Source organism: Zeugodacus cucurbitae, chromosome 6, assembly GCF_028554725.1.
Source record: "Zeugodacus cucurbitae isolate PBARC_wt_2022May chromosome 6, idZeuCucr1.2, whole genome shotgun sequence".
Lineage (NCBI taxonomy): Eukaryota > Metazoa > Arthropoda > Insecta > Diptera > Tephritidae > Zeugodacus > Zeugodacus cucurbitae.
In genome coordinates, this window is record NC_071671.1 from 23,111,441 (window position 1) to 23,138,767 (window position 27,327).

At 33.2% G+C, this 27,327-nt stretch overlaps 1 protein-coding gene across 2 annotated transcripts in view; it reads right to left on the reverse strand.

Annotated features, from left to right (window-relative positions):
* Positions 1–27,327, reverse strand: part of LOC105210750 (uncharacterized) — a 289,405-nt gene that overhangs the window by 20,246 nt on the left and 241,832 nt on the right. For both annotated transcript variants that reach the window (XM_011181888.3, XM_054232931.1), the window contains one exon: positions 21,021–21,194. In XM_011181888.3, the coding sequence (XP_011180190.2) occupies positions 21,021–21,194 (174 nt within the window). The remainder of the gene's footprint in view (positions 1–21,020; positions 21,195–27,327) is intronic.

The window sequence follows — 27,327 nt, forward strand, 5'->3', positions numbered from 1 at the left end:
AAAGGTGAGATTAGAGGTTAAGTTGCCAAAAAGTTTGGATTCATAAGTATTTATGTATATAGCCACATCTAGTGGGCGTTTAGCTGCCAAATAAAATATGCATGTAATATTGGCGTAGGAACTGAGCCAGTTATGCGCTCAACAGTTTAGGCAATTGTGAGTAAATAGTTGTTGTGGATATAATGTGGATAAAGTGTGCTTAAGGGCTCATATATTTATAAATATTGAACTCTGCTGATGCAGTTAAGACTAGAAGTTTTAGTGTGTTTATGTTGTAGTTATGATATGAAAAGAGAGAATGTGAAATCAAATTGAGTATGAGAAATGTACTTGAAGAGAGGTTTCACGGTTTGGATGATAATAACTATACTAATGGGTATAACACTAAAACGAAAATGGGTTTAAAAAGTTATAATAAAAAATATTTTAGATCTCTTGTAGCCTTTAAAAATAATAAAAACAAAAATTTGTTGAAATACTGTTTCTGATAAAATTTTTGGAAGTGTTGCCACTTTTTAATGTAATTATTTTTTTAATTAAAATTTATAAGATATATGAATTATTCCAATACTCATATCAAATTAAAGAGGCTTAACAATTTTTTTTTTGTTTGAACAATTTTTGTGAAGCGTTGCCACCTGTTCAATGCAATTTAATTTAATTAAAATGGAAAATATTAGAGATTGTTTACAATGTGGGTACCGAAATAAAGAGGTTTAAGAAAACGCATAGCGGAAAATATTATTGAGTAGGGTTGCCACAAAAGATTTATGAAAGTTTACAGTCAAAAGTATTCTTGAGTGATATTGCCACATGTTTAAAATTTTTAAATTTGGAAAAAATTTAAAGAGGAAGTAAATCAAGCAACAATATAAGTGTTAAACTAATGAGGTTTTATAAACCATATGGACAGTTAAAATAAATAATGTGCTAGTACCAAAAGCGAATGATACTTCATTGAATCCCAAGATATGTTACTACTACGTTACTACTTATCTTGGGATTCACTTGGATCGAAAGGCTCACGTGGCGAAAATTTATATCGAGAAAAATAACTTGCATGAAGTCAAAAGCAGCAGATTTAAATTGTATTTTCAACAAATAATCTAAACATAGCCTAGACAACAAAGTTCTGTTATACAATTCAATCATAAAACCGATTTGGATGTATGGTATTCAACTGTGGGGTACGACCTGTACAACCTACATTGATATAATTCAGATATTCCAATCTTGCTCCAAATCCAATCCAAAAGCTTAGAACAGACACGGGTTCACCATGGTACAAGCGTAATGAAAATATCCATAAATATCTTGAAATTCCTATGGTAAAGAAGGGGATAGAGGAAAGCAGAAGGAAACTTCGTATTTCTAAACTTCGTGAACATCCAAATCCATTGGCTAATGGAAACAATGTGTTAGTTAATGGTATACAACTGTGGGTACGACCTGTACAACCTACATTGATATAATTCAGATATTCCACTCTTGCTCCAAATCCAATCCAAAAGCTTAGAACAGACACGGGTTCACCATGGTACAAGCGTAACGAAAATATCCATAAATATCTTAATATTCCTATGGTAAAGAAGGAGATAGAGGACAGCAGAAGGAAATATATTTCTAAACTTCGTGAACATCCAAATCCATTGGCTAATGCTTTAGAACATTCCTGCAATCAAAAACGTTTAAAAAGAAGAGATATACCAGCTTACTAGAGAGAAACGTTATACCAAAACAGCTCAACCACATTCTTGAGATTCTTTAGTTTTAAATACATTTAAGCTTTTAATACTTATTATTAGGCTTTAAGTCAAGCAGATACAATAAATAAAGAAATATTGAAGAAAAAAATATGGTAGGCTTGCCACCTAACTAAAATTTTAAAATTAGAAAAACTTTTAGATGAAGGGTTTATACATGAAGAATATTAAACTAAAGAGATTTAAAAAGAAGTTACAGAATGCAGTTCCATTCCATGCGATTTTATGAACCTAAGCTCATATATGTACATATATTACTTGAAAAAAAGTGAATAATACTATATATTTTCTTACTTTATAGAACAAAAGCAAATATACTCTTTATATTCTCTGCCACTTTTAATGCCCTTGCTGTTATGAACCGTTGGTACATATAGATTTTAATTAATCATAATCAGCGCTTGTCACGCTGCTTTTGAGCCCACCCATCACACCAACATCATCACAATGAATAGTGAAGTCATTAAGACATATAAATCTCAAATATTTTGTGAATGAACAGTTCAGAAAAATTATGTCAGCGTTGATTAAAATCCTTACAACATTCATTATGGATATAATAGTCGAAACATGGACGAATTATCGAATGATTTACAGAGCATGAGATGCATATATATATCTATACTATATAAGCTGAATTCATGTACTCTTTTGCTGTTATTCATTCTATGCCACTCACAGCAATTTCCTCATCCGCATTAGTTGCCGGAGTAACGGTATTTTATTTGCTATTGTTGTTGTACTGTACAACAAATAACGACTTTTATGATTAATTAACAACGGGAAAAAGATAATTTTTGCTATTATAAATCATAATGATTGGGACAGAGAACGGTTAAAAACACACAAAATGTAAATGGGCGCAAAGGTCCTGCTGTAGCTGCGGCAGCGTAACGGATGTGTGTGGCGGGGGTTGATGGTCTATCAGTGCACGAATATCAATGCGAAAATGAATGAGTTCAAAAATAATATTAAATATTATAAATTTGCATAATATAAAGAGTGTGTATATGTATATGAACAGAGTTCGTAGCGATGAATGATGTGCGAAAGTTGAATTTATTGCTGTTTGCTGTGCGCTGGTAAAATTATTGACTGAGTCGTGGGGGTTGGCAATAAATAATGTAAAATTATCGGCATAATGAGAGTGAAAATTCATGTAAATATTTTTGTATACAAAAGATAAAATACTGGGCAGCCAGTGTGGTGTGTGCTCAATCTTGTTTGTTCGGAAAATCTGCTAAAGTTATGGATGCCACGTTTTTGGATGAATGGCGTTGTGAAAATATACTGACTAAATAGTCATACTTAGTAGAGAAAATTTGTTGCTAAATATACATTATCTTTGGGTTTTATTAAAAATTCAGTATTTATATTTTTTTGTGTTTTGAGATAGAATATTTTTTAATCTAATGTTAAGATAGAACGTTCTTAAATTGAAATTGAAACTGAACGTTTTTAAATGATTTGCTCAGATTAGAGATTTTTCGAACAAAATTTGAGATATGCCGCTAATTTTAATATTTTAAAGAAATATTTCCTTTCTAACAATGTTCTGACATAGTAGATTTTGGAAAAAAATCTGTAGTATTATGTTCCACAAAGAGTTCATGAGATTAAGCGTTTTTAACTCACATTATTTTTAAATAAACTTTGAAAAAAAAATAACAAAAATATTTAATATTTAAGATTGGAAGAAGTTCTGAACTTCAAATTCCGAATTATTATATCTATAAATGAAGTATCTAGACAGACCGAAATGGACTGAAACTTATAGGCAATTTCAAGCTGTTTCAGTTGGTAGCCACGTAAACTTGTATGCTTCTATATTATTTTTTATACAAAAAAAAAACTAGTTATAATTTTCATTTTATTTTATTTTTAATTGTTTAAAAATCAAGAGAGTTGCAACATCATTAAACATTTTTTGGAAGCTATTGTATACTTTCTATCTGATTGGGAACATTAATGAAATATATTTTTTGTCTTTCTACTATACTTTCAAATAAGAGTATATTGATACCAACATAACAATTTTTTCTTCAAAATTTCATAATTCAATAAGGGTGGCAACTTCATTAAAACTTTTATTTAAATTTTAAAACTAAAAATTACCTTTGAAATTGTATTTCTTCTAGATAATTTAATTTAATACCATCTTTATAAAAATTATATTTCGTACCAGGTGGCAACATCACAGAGTTATAGTATGTAAAATATCTTCATAAATGGCTAATATTTCCTGCCATCACAGTCTTTTTTTTTAATTTTTTAATGTTAAGAATCTTTAAACGGGTGGCAACTACCTCCAACAAACTACCTAAAAGCAAGGTTTTGAAACATTTAAGATTTTGTACTAGTATTGTTAAAACTTATTACTAATTTGCCAATAAATTGTATTCAAAGTCATGTGGAAACTATACACAACAAAACTTTCATCAGTTCTAATATGAACTTAAATCTATTGCTTGAAATAAACTGATAAATTTATGTGTTTCCTGATGCCTATATATATTTACATACATGCATATTTATAATAAATGTAATATAATTGAGTATACTTGTTCAGACATATAACCTTAATTATCTCTTTCAACATTTTTGTACAAATATGTGTATCTGTACCTATGCCCGTTGTGCGCCAAAGCGATCTCATCAATTATGCCTCCCCAAAAAAGTTGGCGAAAACTTTGCCACATCAACGGCGGCATCAATAACTACTACAACAACAATACGTACAACACAAACAACAGTTGAACATTAGCTGAAATATATGCGTAGAAATAGCTCACACAGTAGCGCCGTAATCGACGGTGGGTGTGTGTTGCCACAGAGTTTCGAAAATGTATAATGATTGCTGGGCGAACTTTTTGTTATCGCAAGTCATTGATCGGACAGCTCGAAAACCGTTGGGAAAATAAACGAGTGCAAATTATTTTCACGCTGATTATTTTCTATAAATTTTTTTCTTGTTGTTATTGTTGTAGCTTCCCTTTCTTTCGGTGCATGCAAATTTGGTGTGGAGAGGAGCAACTTTTTCGTGGCGTTAATTATGCCGAATTTTGTGTTAATGCGAAATTAATTTGTGACTGATTTTCGGTAAATTTATGTGGAATGGGGGGATTTTTTTGATGTTGAAGAAAATAATTATGCGTAATTTTTTTGATTTTTTAATTCGAAAATTTTTGTAAATTTTTCCTATGGAACCTAACAACACAATTCTAATAATTGGACTTTGCTGATGACAGCTCTTCTCTCATAAATTATCTTCGGCATAGAAACGAAGATTCATTATCTCGTTGATGTACTGGCGGTTAGGATAGGATAAACAACGAAAAAACGAAATGCCTAAGGCTCAATCATGCCAACTTAAACTATATACAGTATGTCAAGAAACAGTTTACACATTGAAAATAAATACACTTTTTCACATTCCGCAGCAAAATTTTTTACTTTTTACTTCAGTTCAACATATTTTTTGAATCAGGGATGGTTACTTACTGTATTTAAAGAGATGTGATGCAAAAAAAGTTGCGAAAGCAATGCAAAAACCAACCAAGAACAACAAAAAACAAAAATCGTTCAATTTTGTTAGTGTCAAGAAAAACTTTACACACTTCGATTATTTTACTTGTTAAGCACGTGTTATACAGTTAACCGTATTTCACCGTTACTTATTCTTCGCAAAGGCATTTACAATGAATTTGTCAATTAGTTGGTGATTAATTTTTGCTTTTTTCATATCTAAAGTACCCAATATTGTCTTTTTAATATTCCATGCAAAGGGTTTAGTTTGAAGAGGTCCAACTATTGCCCCATAATCCCCAATGGGGTAAAAGCGTTTGAGATCTAACAGCAATGTTTTCTTTAACCCTCTAAATAGTGGCTAAAATGGCTAAAATTTATCGGAAAATATGGAAATACAAGAACCAAAGCCAGAAAAAGGCCCTAAATTATAGATAAGTGGACATATACAGTGCTTAATGTCTCGAAAACTTGACTAAATTCCAAAAATTTCGATCAGTGTTCTAACGAAAAAGTTCTAGGAAAAATGCAACATTCAGATTTCTCATGAAACTGCGCGCCAAAACATGACCTGGAGAGAGTAAACCTTTCCTGAGGTTCCATACTATAAAGACGGAAAAAAAGGAAGATGAAAATAAGTATTTTAGTTCTTCACTAGCTTAAGTAAAGTTTAAGAAAGTTCTGTTCATATCGTTCAAAAGAGCGAGCCTTATTTGTTATGGATTCCCTTTAATGACACCCTGCTTACGATTAAAGTAGATATAGAATACTGTCTGTCAGAAAGGTCCCTTGGATGTTCTGTATGGGTTTATCCAGTAATTTTGAAACTGATCAGAAAAGATCTACCACCTCTTCGTGAGATCCTGAAAAACTGTTCAACGCAGAATATTCTTTCGGTTGGAATTTAAAATGGTATTCATGGCGAAAAATAACCGATTTTAATAGGTTCAGAAATCTGAACCCCCTATGAAAATTATCATGTGAAAACACTCGCACGCCTTATTTGCTGACTTTCTGAGGAAAGTATCGGCAAGATGGAAATTGTTAAATTCCAAAGAATGGTTGTTTTTAAGACTGGTTCAATATAGCTTTTTTTGAATGCTAAACTCCGAGGTCGTGTTTAATGCGAGTTAAAGAAATTATTTTATGAATTTCCACTCCATGTTATTGGTGCTAAAATCCAAAAATAAGCAATGAACTCGACAGCCCACATAGCATTGTCTCTCTTAAACCTTCATTGTATCATAAAGGTACATAGTATGTAGGTGAGCTGTCTTTTATATTGAACCTGAAGCAATTAAGAAAATTTATTAGTTTCCTTCCATCATAAAAAATCTTTATTAAAACCCCAGTTTCAATTTGATATACATTTTAGCCAACCTACTGCAACAACAAAAACCACCTATCTGAAAACGAAACCTCAATCCTTCAAAAAATATTTATTCAATAACCCATTTCTATTATTTTTTCGGTGGTATGTATATAAAAATAAATTTGTAAAATTTCCATAAAATGCAGAAAAATACGAGCATTTGCAGGGATGGATGTATGTGGCAATAAAAAAGCAGGAGAAATGAATATAAATGCAGAAGGTAATAAAAACAAGCTTTTGAAAAAGCGAAGAAAAAAGTAATTTATTTAAAAAAATATTTGTTAGAGGATGAGTAGCGCAATAAATGTGCGGAAGACACTAAAAAAAAACAAAAAAAAGGGGAAAAACAACACAAAGAAAATCGCCCGAAATAGCTGTAAACAACGCTGAAGCTACGAAGATATTTGCATACCGGCCACGCGCTTTGTTTATTTTAATTGGCGCACGTTCAACAATTTGCTACGAAAGCTGCAGAGAAAACAATAAAAACGAAATAAATCAAAGGGTGACCCAACGCGTAAATTTTCCACTCGCTACAGTAACGCTCACTGAAAGAGTTGTTGCGCTTTGAGAATGATTTTTATTAGTAATTTTTTTAGAATAATTTTCGGGATACTTATGAACGCATACCTCACATTTCTCTCTAAATTACTGTGCAGAAAGCAGAAAGAAAAAGTTAAAATTGATTATTTTCTAAGCTTTTTTTATTGTTGGCAGCTCACTGTCATTGAAAAGGACAAAGCAATTTAGCAATGTTTTCGTTATTATTAATTATGATTTTATCACGTTTGGAATTTCTTTGAAGAAAGTTGTTTTGGTCACACAATGAAATTCTTTTGGTTAGGAGTAGTTGAGGACTGGTTCAAGTAGGAACAGTGCTATTGAGAGTTCTCGGGTCTATAAACTTTTACAATAAAATTTGAAGGGAGAACAGTAGTTCAACTGCAACAACTCTTCATAGAAGAGAAGTTCTACCAGAAACTAAGACTAGATTCACAAATATAACCAAAGTGATCAAAGAAGAATGAACGAGAAGGATTAACTGGGTTTAATTGGGTTTAAGATTCATTGATCAATTTTACCGAAACCGAGTCCGATAGATCTTCAATCAAACCGCAAATTGAACCATTTGTGACCTATCCTTTTTATATAACAAATCTCTAAAAACTGTTCAAATAATGGAGTTCCGATAGTAGACGCGTATCTTAGATACTTAAAGAGTCACTCATAGAATCATATAATCACTGTTACACTATAGTGGGGTCTACGTAACCGGTACATCCCTAGGCTTATTCCCCAAAACTATTTAGGAAATGTTCTAAGCTCATAGAACAATAATCCAGAAAACAAATAACTCTATCTCAAGTTTCTGGATGATATCAGCAATGATTGACTGTCGAATTGTCCAAGAACTATTTACAACTTGTATATACCAATTACTAGAAATGCGTCGTGGGAGAATGAAAATTAGAGAATTGACATGGTATTAAAGATCCTAAAAAAGAACCAACCAATTTTGAAAGGTTTTGTTGTAGAGCTTTACAGGAAGACTTTATGTTTTAAACAGTCAGAAGTTTTCCCAAAAATTTTATATGGAAACCAAAATTTAAAATGAGAGGTTTCTGTAGCAATAGGTACCAAAGGAAAAACGTCGTAGAACGACTAGAAATGTTACCCAAAACACTTTTAAAGCATTACACACGGATTATCGGCAAGAAATCGCTTACTATCAACTACGATGATTAAAATCCCCAACTAATTCTATATTTCTTGCAAAGAAAAAAAACCAAAACATAAAAATCTTCACCGACTTAAAACCCCACTTTCATAATAAATCAACCCCGTTTGAATCACACTTCATAGTTTCTTATTTAAAATAATTTCCCATTCACTGAAGCCTGCCCTGCAAATTAACGGTTCTCTGAGGACTTGTTCTCTTCTCGATTGACCCCATTTTCAGCTAAGCGTATCCACTTATCTTCGTTTATTTGGTAAATTTCAAGTGGAGCACTAATTAAGCGCAGCTGTAACAGCAAGCAACAACAAGTGCAATATAATTAAATAAGTACGAGCACTTCTACAACAAATACTTGTCGGTGGAAAAATTATTTGGGGAATTGTGCCCATTCACTTTTAAATTGATGATTGCTGAGTTTAGTAATTCTTTTACTTTTCTGATTTTATATTTGGGGATGTTAGTTGGGAGGTTAATAAAAGTAATTACTTCATCGTTACAATTTTGGTTGATATTCCGTGCAATTTTTTCGGTAAATTCGTAATATTCTATTCTAATTATTAAAACTGCGAATAGTGTGGAACTAGAAGATCTAAACTAGATTTAGATGTTGACATAACATTGAAACTGCTATTAACTTGCAAAATTTCTAGTCTGTCTTTTTTTTTTTTAAATGAGCAAAATCAATTCATAACCACGCCTACTATCCTCATACCACAATTTTGAATTTTTGATTCGTTCACTTAACAATATATAAATTAAGCATCACTGTAGATTTCGGAACAAAAATATTGCATTCCAAGTGTGACATCGTCCGTCTAAAATCGCCGAAATCAGAATATAACTTTTTAAGGTCCCAGATATGGAACGTGAAGAACTCAAGGCTGGTGGCTAATTTTATACCGAAAATATCGGTAAATATCTTTGAGATTATTGTGATAAATTCAAAAGAGATGTATTTCTTATAATAGCGTGCCACTGTGCACAAAATCTTCTTTCCTTAAATATCTCTTATACGGATTTTCAAACTTCCGGTGGACTATATACCGACGTTAGTATAAAAATTTTTGAAATCGGTCTAGGAATTATCAAATCCTCCATATACTATATATGTGATTTTCATTATTTTAGTGGGTAGTTTGGGTTTTGGTAAATTAGAGTTAAATTTCTCAAGAGAGAGATAATTATGTATTGAAATCAATTTTATATTCATGAGTTGATTTTCCTTTGATTCCCATAAATCAGGAAGGAGCATGGAATTAGGGAAAAACGAAAATATGGGCCCACTGAAAAGAAGTAAGAGTCATCCCGAGTCAGAGTATCCTCGAGTGTTTTGGTGGGTGCAAGTCAAACGAAAGGTAAAGAGATCAATTTCATGCTTTAAGTATGCGGTAATAGACAGACTTAATATGACATCTAGCTATTTCCAATAAAAGTAAATGCAACTCTGATCCATAATTTTTTTCAAATAACTCAAAAAATATTCACAATTTATTTAAAGGTATGTATGTATATTTATTATTATCCTTAATTTTCTTATTATTTTCTGTTGGCCGTATGAATGAAGATAAATTAGAGCAATTTACTACAGCATACACCTTTTATCTACTACAAGAGTAGCTAATCTGATTAGTACAGTCAAAAGCAAAGAACAAGAATACAGAAATAGTATACGCCGAGAAGATGTGACCAAGTGGATGGAGTGGTTTCGTTTAGATATATGTATATAATATATGTGAGTATATATAAATATTATATATATTTTACAACTCTGCAACCAACGGGTGCCACTAATTTTATCACGAAAGCTCTCCCTAGATACCGTTTTACATTTAGCAAAGCTTTTTATGTAAGAAAAAAAAAATTGTTTCAAAAACAAATAAATAAGGAAAAAGTACAAATTAAAAGCAGATGGATAGAAATTGAAGAAATACACAACACACAAGTCAAGGCTTGTTCAAGCAAAACAAAATGGAGTCAATGAGTTTTGAGGGAGTGCTGCAGAGGACTACAGAGCGCACAAAGGTTGGAAATGTCGAGTTGAGGACACGAGTAAATATGTATATATATATTTATATATCTAAATAAGCGCACTTAAAAACATCAACATCAAAACTTGGAAGTAAAATACACCCAGAGGTGAAATGCCAATAAAAATACGAGTACGCTTCGCAAAAAAAGAAGACCCCAAAGATACGAGAGCAGGTAAACTCGTATGCAACATAAAATAGAAAATAAAATGCCAGCGATAAGCGTGGAGTAAAAAAGCAAACAAAAAAGCCAAATAGCAGCAATGAATTAGAGTTACTAGAGAGTGTGTAAGGAGGACGAAGAGCCGTGCTAACGCACATTAAGTCTCCTGTGTGACGGAGTGTGGGTAATCGAGACAAATGTATGGTGAAGGAAATGTTATAACAACCGGAAGTTAGGCAGCTAAATGAGTAGCAAGATGAAAAGAAAAACCATGCGATTATATAGGCTTGAAATGATAATGGTTAAATGGCGAATATATTTTGAATTTCAATTTAAATTGAATAACTGTTCTTTGTAGATACTATTGAGTGATAATAAGAGAGTGTATTAAGGTGCCTAATTTTGAAGATTATTGAAATTGTATTTATATTAATACCCTGATAATAGCTTCTTCGGTTCGCTATCTATCTGTACGTTTAATTGAAATGTTAGTTTTTTGTAGCAAAATTCATATGTAAAAGTTACAACGTAATTAGCGAGCTAGATTCGACAGAAGAGAGTATGTGGACACTCAGCCTTTCTCAATTGGTGTAACTGTTTACTTCAATGCTAACTGAATTACTAGAAAATAAGTATAATATTGAATAAATGCTACAAACAAGATTAAATCTTGATCCTTTCTTCTTTCTTCTTTTCCACAGTGATTCTTGTGAGAGCCTCTGCAAACTTGATAGAAGTTAGTTACAGTCCCAGTCTATAACAGGTTTACGGTCTGTAATGAAATAGAATTTATGTATTACACTCTGTCTCTCTCTTACTTTCTTCAGTCTTCTCTTTTTTTCAGTTTTCAGCTTACTTAAATCAAGTGAAAAGAAAAAACCATCCATATACGTATGAATTGGTAGTTTTCAATATGGTTGTGGTTGAGTTGAAGTCAAATCTTTTTCTATGGGTATCACCTATGACGGGACATTTTCGAATGGTGAAAGCAAACCTGAAATATCAAGTTCAAGGTACTCTCCATATTGTAATGTGTTGAGATTTTCCTTAATTCTAGAAACAACTACAAAAGACTTATAAAGAACTACTGATTTCGATATATACAACTTCAGGGAGGACTATTCAATCCGTGTTAAAGATTAAGGAACGTTATAGGATTTGAGATTTATTTGTAAAACTATTAATTATGGAACTCTGAACAAACTCCAACGCACAGCTCTAAGTGGACTTATACCAAGAGACACCTCTCCGATTTAACAGAAGTTCAGGTCATATGACAAACTGACTCAAACTTCACTTAGGAGAGGCAATGAGCAATCCATTTTTAAATCTGAGAAAGCGTATGAAGACTGTCAACTCAATCCGTTGATGCTCATTGATTGCTCTACCGGTAAATATAATTGTTAGACTTTAAAAATACTAAAATATCTGTATATCACGGTACACACGGTAAATTATTGTTATAGCAACGCCATGGGACTAATTAAATAAAATTCTAAGCGGCCTCAGTATCGACTACTGCCACACGAATTTCGAATAAATTCTCAGTCCAACATCAACAATTAAAAGAGTAAAAAGAATCAGAAAAGAAGCAATACAATTTGTAACGTAGCAAATGTTGTAAGAATGAGACTTGGAGGCCACTGCAAGTACGAGTAGACAACGACTAATAGTTGGGCATTTAAGAAAGAATATACGAGACGTGCAAAGGTTGACATGCAAGAGACAACACAGCGCGAACGAACAATGCGTAGGTGCAGGGCAAAATGGAAATTACACAGTTTCGATGCAGTGGACAAGCGCTTGTAGAGAAGGGGAAGGGGCATGCAGGAGAGCCAGACATGACAGGACAGACAGGGCAAGAAATGACAGACAAACAGATAGACAATAAGGTGGATAAGAGGGTGAAGAAGGGAGAAGAGAGGAAGACACGGCACCGAGTCAGACAGACTGACAGACTAAATGTAAAATGCATAAACAGATAGACAGGACAGACTCTGTATATAGATCGAATGCTATATATACTATATATATACTGTGACAAAAATACAGATAAATTATTACTCGAAGAATACAAGAATATTCAAGGAGGTAAATACCTAGCAGCACACAGCATCGTGTAAACTCAGTTTTGTATGCAGATGGCAACCTCTGCGTGTCTGCGCAAAAACCTTTTACTCTTCACACACACACATACAAACAAATACACAGACATTCTCTCGTTATTTTATGGATTCCTTGGTTGGTTGGTTGGTCATTTCTTTTAATTTCGAATATTTCAGGTATGCAAAGTAGTCGGAGAGTTGGAGGGCAAAAAAGGGCAGAAGAATGCAGCAGAAAAAGTGCTTTGAAGTTATGTCGTGCAGCTGACCTTAAGTCTATTCCCATTTAGAGCCATTCATATTTTGCAAGGAAATTATGTGTGTCTTGCTTCGCTCGTATTTCGTTTGGTGATTCAATAAATTGTTGCTTAAAAAGAAAGAAGAAGATGGAGCAAAAATGTAGAGAGGAAGAGACGGCTGCATGTACAAAGGCAGACACAAGTCACGCGCCACTGGCGACACTGCAAAAGCCAATCACAATGATTATTCGAGTGTAAAAGTGAATTAAAAAGGAGAGAGGAGAGGAGCGTAAAGGAAGTTGAAAAGGAAATAAAAGCAGAAATAAATCATAATTATTTTTAAATATGAAAAGTTGCAATTAAGGTATTTTTTATTGAAATTTATATGAAATTCATATTTATTTCGGCAAGGTGTATAGGTGTATAAACAGTATACTTTTCGGGATGATCGCCATAGCCAATGTTCATGACAACTATGCAGAAAGATTGCTGATAACACAGGTTAATCCGAAAAAATAAACCAAAAACTTATTACGGATAACTTGGATGCTTTGGATGACTAAAATTGTAGTCTTAGATAAAACTCCCACTTGCCTTAATGACCTTCATCAACACTTGTGCTTTGCTAAGCCTATCTGGGGCGAAAATGCAAGATATTTAAAGAGGTTCTCACTCTCAGGATTATTTAGTACTTTCTCCATTAATACTTAACGACTTTCGTTAGCGAATCTAAGATCGAAGTATTTGTATGTATGTGATTGGCGTTGCAACCGTTTAGCCGGTTATAGCCGAATCGACGATAGTGCGCCACCTCTCTCTCTCCTTCGCAGTTCGGCGCCAGTTGGAGATCCCAAGTGTAACCAGGTCGCTCTCCACCTGGTCCCTCCAACGGAGTGGAGGCCTTCCCCTTCCTCGGCTTCCTCCTGCGGGTACTGCATCGAACACTTTCAGGGCTGGAGTGTTTTCGTCCATTCGGACAACATGACCTAGCCAGCGTAGCCGCTGTCTTTTTATTCGGTGAACTATGTCAATGTCGTCGTATAACTCGTACAGCTCATCGTTCCATCGTCTGCGGTATTCGCCGTTGCCAATGTTCTGAGGACCATAAATCTTGCGCAAAATTTTCCTCTCGAAAACTCCTAGTGTCGTCTCATCTGATGTTGACATCGTCCAAGCTTACGCACCGTAAAGCAGGACGGGAATGATAAGCGACTTGTAGAGCTTGATTTTGGTTCGCGAGAGAGGACTTTACTGTTCAATTGCCTACTCAGTCCAAAGTAGCACCTGTTGGCAAGAGTTATTCTGCGCTGGATTTCGAGGCTGACATTGTTCGTGTTGTTGATGCTGGTTCCCAGGTATACGAAATTATCTACGACCTCGAAGTTATGACTGTCAACAGTGACGTGGGAGCCAAGACGCGAATGCGCCGACTGTTTGCTTGATGACAGGAGATATTTCGTCTTGTCCTCATTCACCTCCAGACCCATTCGCTTCGCCTCCTTATCCATGCCTTGTCTGAAACCTCGTTTGGTATCGAACGGCTCGGAGAGGTCCTTCCCAATCATGACGGAGCTTTTGGTGTTGCTCAACGTCAACTTACACAGCCGTATTAGTTTTGCGGGGATCGAAGTATTTACGACCCTATTATATCCAGTCGATTTAGGTGGAATAGATGAATTGTCTAAGTAGTTAGGTAGGTAGAACTGAGGACCAACATATGAGAGACCTTTTTGGAGGGTACTTCTTTGGATTGAACGGACGGTGAAAGAGAAAATCCTCTTCTACAAGCTAGACGTTGGGTTTGATGGTCTTGGTAATACGTACAATAATTAAGGTGATAACAACAATTTGCTTTTCTCTAGTTTTGTTAGGGCACTTTGTACCAGTTTTAGCAATTTTGTGATAATACCGGAGAAGTTTAACGAATTGAAATTAGAAGTAACTTTGGTTCAACTTTAACTTCAACTGGAACACACCGACCTTAGGCGGAAAATATGAGCTTAAACGAAACTCGTAATCTTTGGTATTGGACTAGTAGACAACATTATGTATAGTGATTACTTATCGATACACATTTAGGAGCCCCATTTCAGAACCATCGCAACTATAATCCCTTCACATATTCATTATGTCCGCTCTGAACCACAATGTGGTCTTAATAAAAATGTACCATTCAAAAACTGTTTATTGGGCCAGTATAAGTTTTAATATTGACGTTGGGTCATATTGGTCCGATTGTTTCTTGAATATACATATATTACTATATCGCATTTAATGTTTGAACCAGTTTTATCAGCCATGCTTTTCACTTCACGTCAATTATAAACGATTAGAAGTGGGTGTAAAACCATTTAAAAAAAATCAAAAAATAATTGATTTTGTTGATATTTTATTTGCTCAATTTTCGCCCAACCGGCAATTATGGTAAATATAGAAAAGCCATATTGTTCAAAGAAAAAAAAATATTTACATTCAAATTTATTCAATGCTATGAGAAAAAAAGTGTTTTCTGCAAATATTATTTGCAAATTTATGAAATTCGAAACTCAAAGAGTTTTTAGTTTGCCATAATAAATTATAGTAAACTACAAAATATGCGCTTTGGCAGAACTTTAGTGTTGGAAGCTGAAAGTGTATGTGTTTAGGTATGTTTATATTCCACCGTAATATACATACTCGTATATTATTGAAATGAACTTTGACTGCAAATGTTTACCATTTATTTTATTTTATTTGTTAATATTTTTCAGTTTCGAAATGCATCAGCAAAATTAAAAACAATTTTTTTGTTGTTGTTTTATTATAAATAAAATATGTATGATTCGTATTTATTTTGAAAACTTTTATGTTATTTTTGTTCGATTATGGTATGTTATGTTATCTCAAGTTTTACATATAAATTTACTTTGGAAATATTATTTTTTTTTTCAATTGAGTTATGTAGGCTATGTTATGTAACGTTACGTTATGTTATGTTAAAATTATACATTTAAATATGTTAAGGTGATTTGTCTAATTTAGCTAAATTATGTGATGTTATGTTATGTTAATTTATGTTAATTTATGTTATGTTATGTTATGTTATGTTATGTTATGTTTTGTAAAGTTATGTTATGTTATGTTATGTTATTTTAGGCTATATGCATGTTATTATATTTTTCCAAATTTTTAATAATATTTCTTTTCCAGACTCACGAGACGAAGTCAACTAACTTTCACCAGCCAGTAAATGCAAACAAATAAATTTCTATGTAAATCTGCGGAACTTTTACATCACACACACACAAGAGTATACATACTGCAGCTGCATGGCACATGTGCTGCATTAGAAAAACAACTTTTTTAATATTTTGCAAATGACTGGCGAATTTTTGCATTTTTTGTTTGCTGCCAAAGGCAGCTTCATGCTTACCTTACTGCTGCCATTTATGTATATGTTATTTGCATTTTTGTTGTTTTTTTCGTTTTGTTTTCGATAAGCGCGCGCATAGCAATCCACTTTTCGCGTTTGGTGCATATTGCTCGGGAGCAGTGCGAATTATGCGAATTTCGAGCGAAACTTTTGCTGCGATTTTATATGCTGTCGATAACAACAGCAACAACAGCAACAGTGGGAATTGCTTAAAGCAGACCATGCAAGAGTTTTCTCCGCCACTTATGAGTCCAACTCCAGTCGCTGCTATTAACTCGCGCTCTCTACCTCCGACTCTTTCTCTCTCTCTCTGTCACTTTTGGTAACAAAATAAACAAAGTTTCCATCCGCCATTTATTATCAATGAGTTATATTACTATATCATGATATGACCGAAAGTATAATAAAACTTTTATGCTGCCATTTCGCATCTCATTATGACTCTATCGATACGCAGATACTTGTGCGAAAGTTTTCGCGCGCCTTCCTCTATGCTACACACACACACTCTCTTTACCCACACAGTCACACATTCATACAATCCATGACTGCTTGAATTGAGCCGTTCGAACTTCTGTCTTATTTTTTTGCAACTGCGAATTTCTGCATTACACAACCAAGCAAATGTAGCATACTTTTTGGCGTTGCACACTGCGCGCCTGCAACAATTGCAATTATCATACACACTCACACACACATAGACAACTGTACTTTTGTTGTTTGCTGGCACCGATTTCGTGTGAATTATTATCGAGTTTTTGGCAGCGAAATCAATGGCATGCGAATGCCATCCTCATTTGCATTCATGTGTGTGTGCGCGTAAATGCGAAAATTTGCATTTGCGCCTGTATGTATGCTACGAAATAATGCATGTGAATACAGCAAGTGATTACAGAAACGCTTAAACTAATGAAGAGTTGGAGGAAAAGTTTCGGCAGCGTAAACGAAAAAACTATGATTTCATAATGAAATGGCTGATAAGCTGGAGAATAATGCGAGAAATGCGTATCAATTTGCGTCAGGTAGTTGGAAGAGGTAATTATAGAGATATTCCTTAAGAGAAAAATAAATAAAGTAGTAATTTTTTAGAGAATATGACATCATATTCTCATATCAGAGAGTTCCAAATCATTTGAATTCAGTAACATTTAAAAGATACAGATATGACCGCTTCTTTAAACCCTTTAAAACAGTACACAACTTCGTTTGAAGCATGGGAGACTTGATTTTTAGTTGAAGTTTGGAATTGAGCAGAAGATTCTCATTCCATGAGACTTTTAAATTACTGACTAATTTGCGGTAATTGGCTTGGGTACATATAAGATTACATATATAAGTGTTATATCAACACATTACCTTAATTACTCCATTTTATAATTCGAATTTCCAATTCATTAGCGATAAAGTATTTTTATTAAAAATTATTGTCATTGCTGACTTTCCAGCACTTTTTCTTTATTTCCATACCTACAATTAAATGTTATTTTAATATATTTTTCAAAATTTTATTGCGTATATATACATTTTATTAACCTTTCAACCTAATCGGGTAATTAGGGTGCCTCAATTACGCGGTTAATACTCTTGAAGACACAAAAGAAAGCAAACAGACGCTAAGCAAGAGTACAATAATGAGTAAAAAATTGGAAGAAGAATGAAATAAGTGGCGTAATGAGTAAGCCTCGCAACCACAAAGCAGAGAAGACATTGAAAAATTTGCCAGGAAAATAGTAAGAAAAATAAAAATATATATTTAAAAATAAAGAAAAATGTATATGTCTACAAACATATAACAAAGGCAATTATATTTGTTGTTATTTCTTATTTTTTATGCACCATACAAGAAAATATTATTTATTTGTCATGAATGTCATGAAAGCCAATTCTTCAAAGCATTACGAGCATCATTATGCAGGCTCATTAGTCAACATTATAATGGCTGAGTGTGTATTTGAGAGGTCGCGGTGAAGGTAGAGTTATAATAGTAGCATGGTGTATGTATTTTTATAATAATTTAGGGCTTTTGTAGCTGCGTACAATTTGCAGAAAGCTTTGAAAAGGTAATTTGGTAGTGATTTTTTAGATTTTTTTTTTAGAAAAAAGTCAGGTAAGTTGAGGTTAGGCGCATTTATAAACAAATTTGAGCCAAATATAATAGAAGAAAATTTTATTGTTCGAACTTTTATATGTATATGTACATATATAAGAATTTATATAAAGCCTTTTAACTCATTAATTAGTTCAATATATATTTTATAATATTTTTCGTTTATAGCCTAACAATGATTGTAGTTCTCAACCACTTTATGATTTTTTTTATCTAGCAAGAAATTTATTTTTATTATTTGGATATATATATAAACCTATATCTAACTCGTTTAGTTTTATGACTTACAAGCAACCGTTATGTGAACAAAACTACAATACTCTCTTAGCAACTTTTGTTGCGAGAGTATAAAAATGAATTGCAAAAAGTCGAGAACGGCCAAACCGATCTTGCTAATTTTAGTCTTGAAATATTCGTGGAAGGTTAGGAAAGGTTTAGAAAGTAAGTAAATATGGAAAAATTGCGAGGAAGATAATAATAAGATAATTTTATTTGAATTGACAACAAAAATATAAAAAAGGAAAACTAAAAATAATAATATTTTAAAAGTTATCATTGCTGCTTTGTTAAAATATTATTGTAAAACACAGAGGTCGATGATCTCAATGAATCAATTTAGAATTTCGTTCCAGGAGGGTTGATACAGCAACAAACCAGGATGACGTAGTCGTTATCCCACTGCTTATTTAAAATTGCCTGCACTATCACCACTCACTTTGCAATTACAAGTAGTGTGAGTTGTCATCATTCTGCGTAACATAAATCAACCTCGACTATGCAATTACAGAAGACTGGCTGTGAAGAAGGTAATCAATATCGTCACCGAAGCCAAGATTGAGCCAACTTTGCAATTTGCTCATTTGTTACATACTTCAATAAACGATTAAAACAATTCAAACAAGTTTAACAAATTGTGATAATTTACGCTTAATACAGATCTACAATATTGTATAACAATCACTTTCAAATTTACCGGCTGTAACGTTTTCCTCTTTATGCGTAAGAATTTTTTCTCTGTATTTTCTCTGTATTGAAAAATTTACAAATTTAATGTATACCTTAGCCACAAAAACGTGTGGTCGGGTGTGCTAGTTTTATATATAAAAGCATTTTTATCAAACTTTTTTTAATTTATGCCTGTATTAGCGCACATTGTGTACTCGCCACATCTTTCTTTAGCTGTCAAATTGGCTTTGTCAGCGTGCCAAATGCCAAATGCAAGCGTCAGCAGGCAGTTTGTTCGCTTTATACATGGCTATATTATTACATATATACAAATATAGTTGCTATATAAAGTATACACACTCACTCACTCTCCTTCTCCCTTTCTCTACCACTAATGTTTTTCTCTTTTGCTACAATCGCTGCCAACTGCCGCTCTTGTGCCGTCTGCCGACTGCAATTGCGCTCAGCCAAAAACGTGCCAAAATGACAAATTACCGCGTGTTAACTTTACGTTAATTTTGGCGTCTATCAATGCAGGCTGGTCGACGCACATACATATACACACACGTGCATGCATTGCCCACAAATGCATTGAAATGTCGCTCATACGCCGTGACAGCTGGCATTGTTACATTTCATTCGCGTATCATTCACGCCATTAGCCCGCATTCATTTGGTGTTAGCTGCAGCGGTGCGTTGGAAGTGTTGCCGCATTGGCAGTGTGTGCTAGTGACAGCCTAAGAGCCCCTAAAAGTAGTCTATAGGCTGGGCATACAAAAGCTTCTAAGCGCTAACGCACACATTTGTTTTTGGGAGAGTGTATGCAGTCAGCAGTTGCAACAGTTCATTTGGTTTGAGAGTTTTACTTGTATTCGTTGTTGTTGCTGCTGGTGTATGTGTCACAGCGATGATTTACTGCCGTTAGATTTGGTCACCAACACATGCATGGTTTTTTGTTGTTTATTTTTGAAAGCTGTAAAAAAAATATTTTAGGTGGATTTTGAAATCCTAAAAAAACAACAAAGATTTTTGACAAATGGTGACAGTTTGAGCGTGTGCTTTTTTCGAATTATTTCGTGTTCCATTTTTTACGGTGTTTTGAACAGCAAATATTTTGTTGCTATGTGCTTTGATTACCTTGGGTTACTGTAACTGGTCCCGTTCTGATGAAATTGCTTGGAATATGATGTGGAATTCCATGCAAAAGTGGACACAAAAAAACTAAGTTTTCGAGAGTTTTAGAGACTAGTTCTGAGATTGAAAAACAATTTTAAAGCTTGGCCTAGTCGCTTTTTCAAGAGCGGAGTGGATGGACTAGTTTGGAGTAATGGAACTTAAACTTAAAATATATTATCATAAAATTTGAGATTGTAGAGCGAATAGTGCGTTATGACTTCAGTACTAGATTTGGGCTACTTTAGAACCAGTTTGGAGCTTGAATGATTCTTTATAATATATAATATAACATTTTGTTATATAGCATTCTGTAAACTTGTAGTTCCCTTTTGCATAAAAGTATTGTAAAACTAAAGAAGATATACTAAACTCCTCCTGCGTTCTCTAATATCGCTTTACTTTCGCTCAATTTATTTAAAATAAATAATTTCAACAAACTATTTCCACTTACCGCTGTCCATCCACTGCGAACTGTTCATTCTGCAAGTACAATTTAATGTATGGCTGACGCGTATGCAATTTATAACGACAATTTAATGCGCGCGGATATAGGCCGGGATATGCGGGCGATTGCACATAACACGTTTGCAAGCGGCAATCGCGATACTCGCGCTCACAGTAGGAGCTGCAAAAGAGAGAGAGAGAAAAAAGAGTGGAGTTAAATATATTTACATACCTATATAAGCCAAAAAATGTTAAAGTAAATGAGGCGTTAGAGGAAAAGGTAAAAAACTTTTCTCAAAATTCACTCAACTTGAATAAGAGGAAAAGGCAAATTAAAAGAAAAGAATAAAGAATGCGCCTAAAAGGTGTACACGCAGTAAAAGGCGGAGGTAAAAAGCCTGCGTTGGCGACGCGAAATGATTTAAAGCGCGCGAGATAATGCGAAAATGGTATGCGTGGCGGCGCATGGCACAAAAAAGAAGGCGATAACTTCGGATAAAGTGATTAAGGTAAGCTGAAAAGTGTTGCATACATTTAGGCGTATGAACGTTTTCTTCAATTTTTCTTTCGCTTTGTTTTTTTCTTACACTTTAGCTGTTGCAAAAGGAACATGAGCAAGCAATTTCGCTTGAAAGCGCATAATTTGTTGGAAACTTTTCGGTAAACACTTTTAACAAAAGATTTTGATGGCGGCGCAAAAAAATTGTGAAATTCATAAATAATATGTAGAGTACTTGCAGGAGGCTTGGAAGTGGAGGAGGGTAAATATGTATACAATTTTAGAATATTTACTTTTATAAATTTTATTATATATTTTTGGAAGCTTTTATAGCAGGAAAAAGTTTTCAAATTATTAAAATCAAGATTTATTAGAAGAAGATGTGAAATATCCGATAACTTTTTGACAATGGACTGAAAATATATTTTATCAAAAATTAAAAATATTTCATTTCTCGAAAAATATATAAATACCAAAAGCTAGCTCATTCAGTACAACTGAATTAATTCCATAAAAACAATTATATACCCATGTTTGGTTGTATGCAAACATGCATATCTGCTTTATTTCCTCACAATAATGTACACATCATTTCGAAGATTTCATTTCAATCAGAAAATTTTAGAAAAATATTGAATTTCTTTTAAAATAAAATAAAATATTGAATTTTAGCAATTAAGTAACACTATGTGTGACCTTTGACATTTTACTGAATATGTATGAGATATCTTAGACTTTTTAAATTATTTCAATTTCGTATGCATGGGACAAAACAATTAAAAACATATTTTGCGATTTCTGACAAATACTAGATGCAAGAATAGGGAAGCATTAAATTGGTTCGTTTTTGATACTGAATTTTTAAAAATAGTTTTTCATGTTTCATATTTTTATAACTGCTTCCAAAAATTAAAAAAATGGCAGAATAAGATTAAAAATAAATAAAAATTTAAATGGCGGAATAATATTCAGCACACTAAAAATATTTGTAAAAAGTTGTCAAATAAGAAAATATAATAATGTGCACAAAATGTATAGCAAACATTACGGTGTGACGATCCTATTTTTTAATATTTTGTAAAAGTCATTTGCCTGAACATCAGGAAATAAAACAGTTAGCGCACATTTATTACATATTTTTAATGCATTAGGGTGCAGTTATTAAAAAAAAATTGAAATACTAACTACAGTAATATTTACGGCTCATTATGCCAGATTACGTTAGGGTGGTTCATATATTTTTTAGATTTCAATTAAATTTAAAATCTACATTTTAAGAAATGCTTCTCAAATTTTTTTGTTTTTTTTTTTCTTTTTTTACAATTGTACCTAGTATAAAATGAATAAATACTAACATAATTCAATTCTATTGACTTAAAAATAGATAATAATTAAAAGCTAAATGTTAGAGTAATTCATTTGCTGCAACAGTTGCCTTTCTAAGTCTGAAGGCCTCTTACGTTTCAGTCGGTTTTCTCGTTCAGCAGTACCGATGAGTCTGGATGCCTCTTCATTTACTTGCTGTACAAGCCTCATTTCGTGAGTTTTTGCAAGTTTGGTTATTTCGTTTACTAATGAATTCACACTAAGATCACGGTGAAGGCCAGCAAATCTAACATACCAAGGATCATTAACTATACTTCTTAGTACCTTATTTTGGAAACGCTAAATGCAGGCAATACAGTTTTGACTTGAGCAACCCCATAGTTGAGCTCCATAGGCCCAAATTAGCTTTAGTACTTGATTATATATAAACAGCTTATTTGCGATTGAAAGCGTGGATCTCCTACCGACCAGATGGTAAAACTTAGCAAATTTTAAATCAAGCTCGCACCTTTTTTTCTTGACATGCTCTTTCCAGCGAAGCTTTGCATCTAGGGTGATTCTTAGGTACTAAGCATTATTGTGAAGTGGTATAGGAGTACCATTTATATAAATGAAATGGTATGATGTTTTTTTAAGTAAAGTCTTCGTGCATTGAGTTGGAATCGTTTAATTTAATGCGCCACTTAGAAGTCCATTTAGTAATTGCTTGACTGTTTTTTGCACTCGAAGGTTAGATACTGAGGTTGACTCTCCTGCTGCTAACAGGGCTGTGTCATCCGCAAATGTCGCTGTCACATAACTTGATTAAATAGGGATATCACTTGTAAAAAGCAAGTAGAGCATTGGTCCCAACACGCTTCCCTGGGGAACACCCGCTTCTATGCGTCATCTTGTTTTATGCGAAAGTATCTGTCTTTTAGGTAGGAAGCAATTATTTCGCAATATTGTTTGGCTAACATGCATTTCAGTTTCAGCAGTAGACCCGAATGCCAAACTCTATCAAAAGCCTGATACACGTCTAAGAAGGCCGCAGAACAAACGTTCTTTTTATCCATAGCATTTTCAACGAAATTAACGATTCGGTGTACCTGGTCAATTGTTGAATGATGATCACGAAAGCCGAACTGATGTACTGGTATAAGGTGTTTTCGATTTATTATTGATTTGAGCCGCTTTATGAGAACATACTCGAAGACTTTCGATAGAGCTGGCAGCAGCGATACTTGCCTGTAAGATGTAACATCAATATGATACCTAAGCCGGGAAAACCTCCCGGCTTAGGTATCATATTAACTTCAGATGCTGTTTACAATGTTTACAATTTTTTTATACAATTCTTTGGTAGATTGCGTAATATCTCTCCGGTTATTAATTCAAACCCAGGAGCTTTTTTGAGCCTTGCGTTCCTGATAAGACTTTTAATTTCTTTACAAGAAACTGGAGAAATGCTGACGAGTGGATCCAACCAACTATTTTCACAGTTTAGCTCATCTCCATCGTTAGGTGGAAATGTGTTTCTCAAATGATTTGCAAATACTGCAGCCTTTTGTGCATCCGTTTTGGCCCATTCAGTTTCGTTTAATTTTATTGGTGTGACATATTTTATTTGTTTATTAATATTCCTTGCAGCTTTTCAGAGCGAATAATCGGTAGTTTTATCAACAGTGAGTTTGGACAAATACGTTTTGAAGGAATAGTTTTTAAACTGTCTAATTTTGTTCTATACATCTATTAAGCTCTGTTTTGAGAGCAGCCGACCTAGTTTGCTGCCATCTTCGTCGAAGTTTGCGTTTTTTATGGATACCATCTAAGATGTATTTTGGGAATTTGTTTCCACTTAGATTCATGCGATTATTCATTTTGAATTACTTTTGTGAAAGATTAAACTTCACAGTCTAAGTCGGCATCTGTCGATATGCACTTCAGCTTAAAATCGACTTTATTCAGTATAGTCTTAAATTTATACCAATTAGTATGTTTATTAGATAAAGAGCACGTGCAGGACGAAATTACTGGTTTTTCACATAAAGTTAGTAACACTGGTGAATGATCAGAGCTTAAATCTGAGCTATCTTCAATACGTAAATTGATTTTCGATACTTTGTTGATGACAAAAAAGTCAAGTAGATCTGGTAATTTCCTACTATCTGCGGGTCAATAAGTGGGTCTCCCTGTCGAGATGACATTGCATCCAATAACTTGTATAGCTTTCAGTAGTTCTCGACCTTTGGTTGCTTCTCAAAAAACAAAAGAAATCCAAAAAACCATTAGTTGCAGCTACAGATATTTACATTAGGGTGGTATTATATAGATTGTTGTTTTATTTTAAGTAAGGGTTTTTATATATATACGACAACCTTTGAAGTGTTATTGTTTTTAAGTCTGAGTATAAAACTCACTAAAATAAAACAAAAATATTAAGGAATATCAAAATAACTATACTACGAGCTTTTCAGTCCCACCTTAATGTGCTACATCTACCAATTTAAATGAATGTTTACCCTTCACTGAAAAATTGAGATAAAATACGATAAATTTGAAATAGAAATACGTTTCCGAAAAAAAATAAATTTTATGAAATCCATCAGGAAAATCACTCTGTACAAAAACAAAAAAAAAATTACTAAAAAAATAAGTAAAAAAATTCTAATAAATAATAAAATATTTTTCAATTATTGTCAGCCACACGAAGCTAGAAAATGAAGTCATATTCATAATCCTTTGCCGTCAACACACACATGCACCATCTATCATATTTTTCTACTTTTTACGACTTCTATTAGTTTTCTTTTGTTGTCAGAAATTGTCGGAAAAGTAGTGATTAGTTTGTGAATACAAAATTTATGTATTGCCTGCAGCAGAGTACAGAGTAAAGTAAACATATTTAATATCCTTTATTATGCCATTGTAAGGAGGCCTACATATACACGCACAGGGAAATAACTTTATATCTCTGAATGTGTGTGTGTGTTTGTGTATTAGCAGTCGCATTTAAGCTGCCAATAGCTGTGTCTGCCTTACTGTGGAAATGATTTCTTTCTTTGCTCAAAGCAATCATTGGAAATGAGCGAGATGAGTTTGAGTTTGCCGTTGTATTGACGCAGAAAATCGATATTAATATTAAGATAAGTATAAACTGATCGAAAGCAAATTCATTGTTGCTTATCAACTCAATTGGTAATTGAATTTTATTTGAATTGCCGCAGAGATATAAATATATTTATATAACAAGGATTGAATGCAAAGTTTGATTAGTTTGAATACAATCAAGTGCGCTAAGGACAAGCTGAGAAATGTTTGTAAGTATATATGTATGTGTGTGTATTTTTATGTGTTAGCTCTTTAGTTGAGGCGGAATTGTAAAATGATTATTGATGAATATACTGGTTAGGCAATGGAAGTAAGTAGAGAGACATATTGAAGTATGATGGAGAAGGGAAAAATAATACAGTTGTTGAGAAAATATAATCTTTAAACTTAAAATACTTTATGAAGATGATTCTTAAATATAATTTTGTATGGAGAAAATCTAAAAAAAAATTAAATTTATTTCTAATGCATCATCCTACCAATCTGTCTCAAATTAGCACGAAAAGCTACTTAAGAGTCTTGGAAAACTTCTTAAAATTATCAACAGATAAATCTTGGCTATAATTAGACTCAAATCTGACTCCATGTCTTCCCTATCCAACTTTAACTACAGTGGAAAGAGTGAGAGTATAAGTTCAATTTCATCTATCATTGAGTTCAGTAGTAGATTCAGTAAAGAAAAATAGATTACCAGCGAAGCAAAAAGGACTCGTGTCCACTCTTTTGATAAAAAACTTTCGTTAGTTCGTATAACTCAAAGTTATCAATCTAAAAACTTTTTATGATCTATGATGCTGCAAGAAGAGAAGTAAAGTTTTCCCTCGGAGAGTAAAAATTATTCAATCCAACATTCTTCCTGAAATGAAAATTCTTCAGATTTTTTGGGCCGCCATCATTTTAAATCCACAATTCATGGAGTTTTTTATATTTTATTCACACTAAACAGGATCATAGTTTATTATATATTAAGGCAACAAAGGTGGTCATTGTCATTGTCAAATCGAAATTAAATTTTTACCTGAAAATTACTCAAAGGATGAATGCTTTCAAGATATTTTTCTAACATAAATCTTTAATTGAACTACAAATCTAGCCTACAGTTGTTTCATATTTTACAACTGTATATGAGATGATTATAGATCTCATATAAAATATTTTTACAACTATTCCAGTATATTTTTGAAACACATAACCTTTTCCGCATTCTTGAAACAGGTAACCTATCGCTTAGAATAAGTTTAAAGCAACCACACTTGTTTCCGTGTTAAAGTTATAGAAAAGCGTCCATTTAGTGTGAAAAAAATATTTTCAAAACTACAAAAGCCTGCATTCCCAACCAATTTAATTTCCACACTTCACACATTTCTTCGCTCGGTCGTTATTCAACTGCTTCATTGAT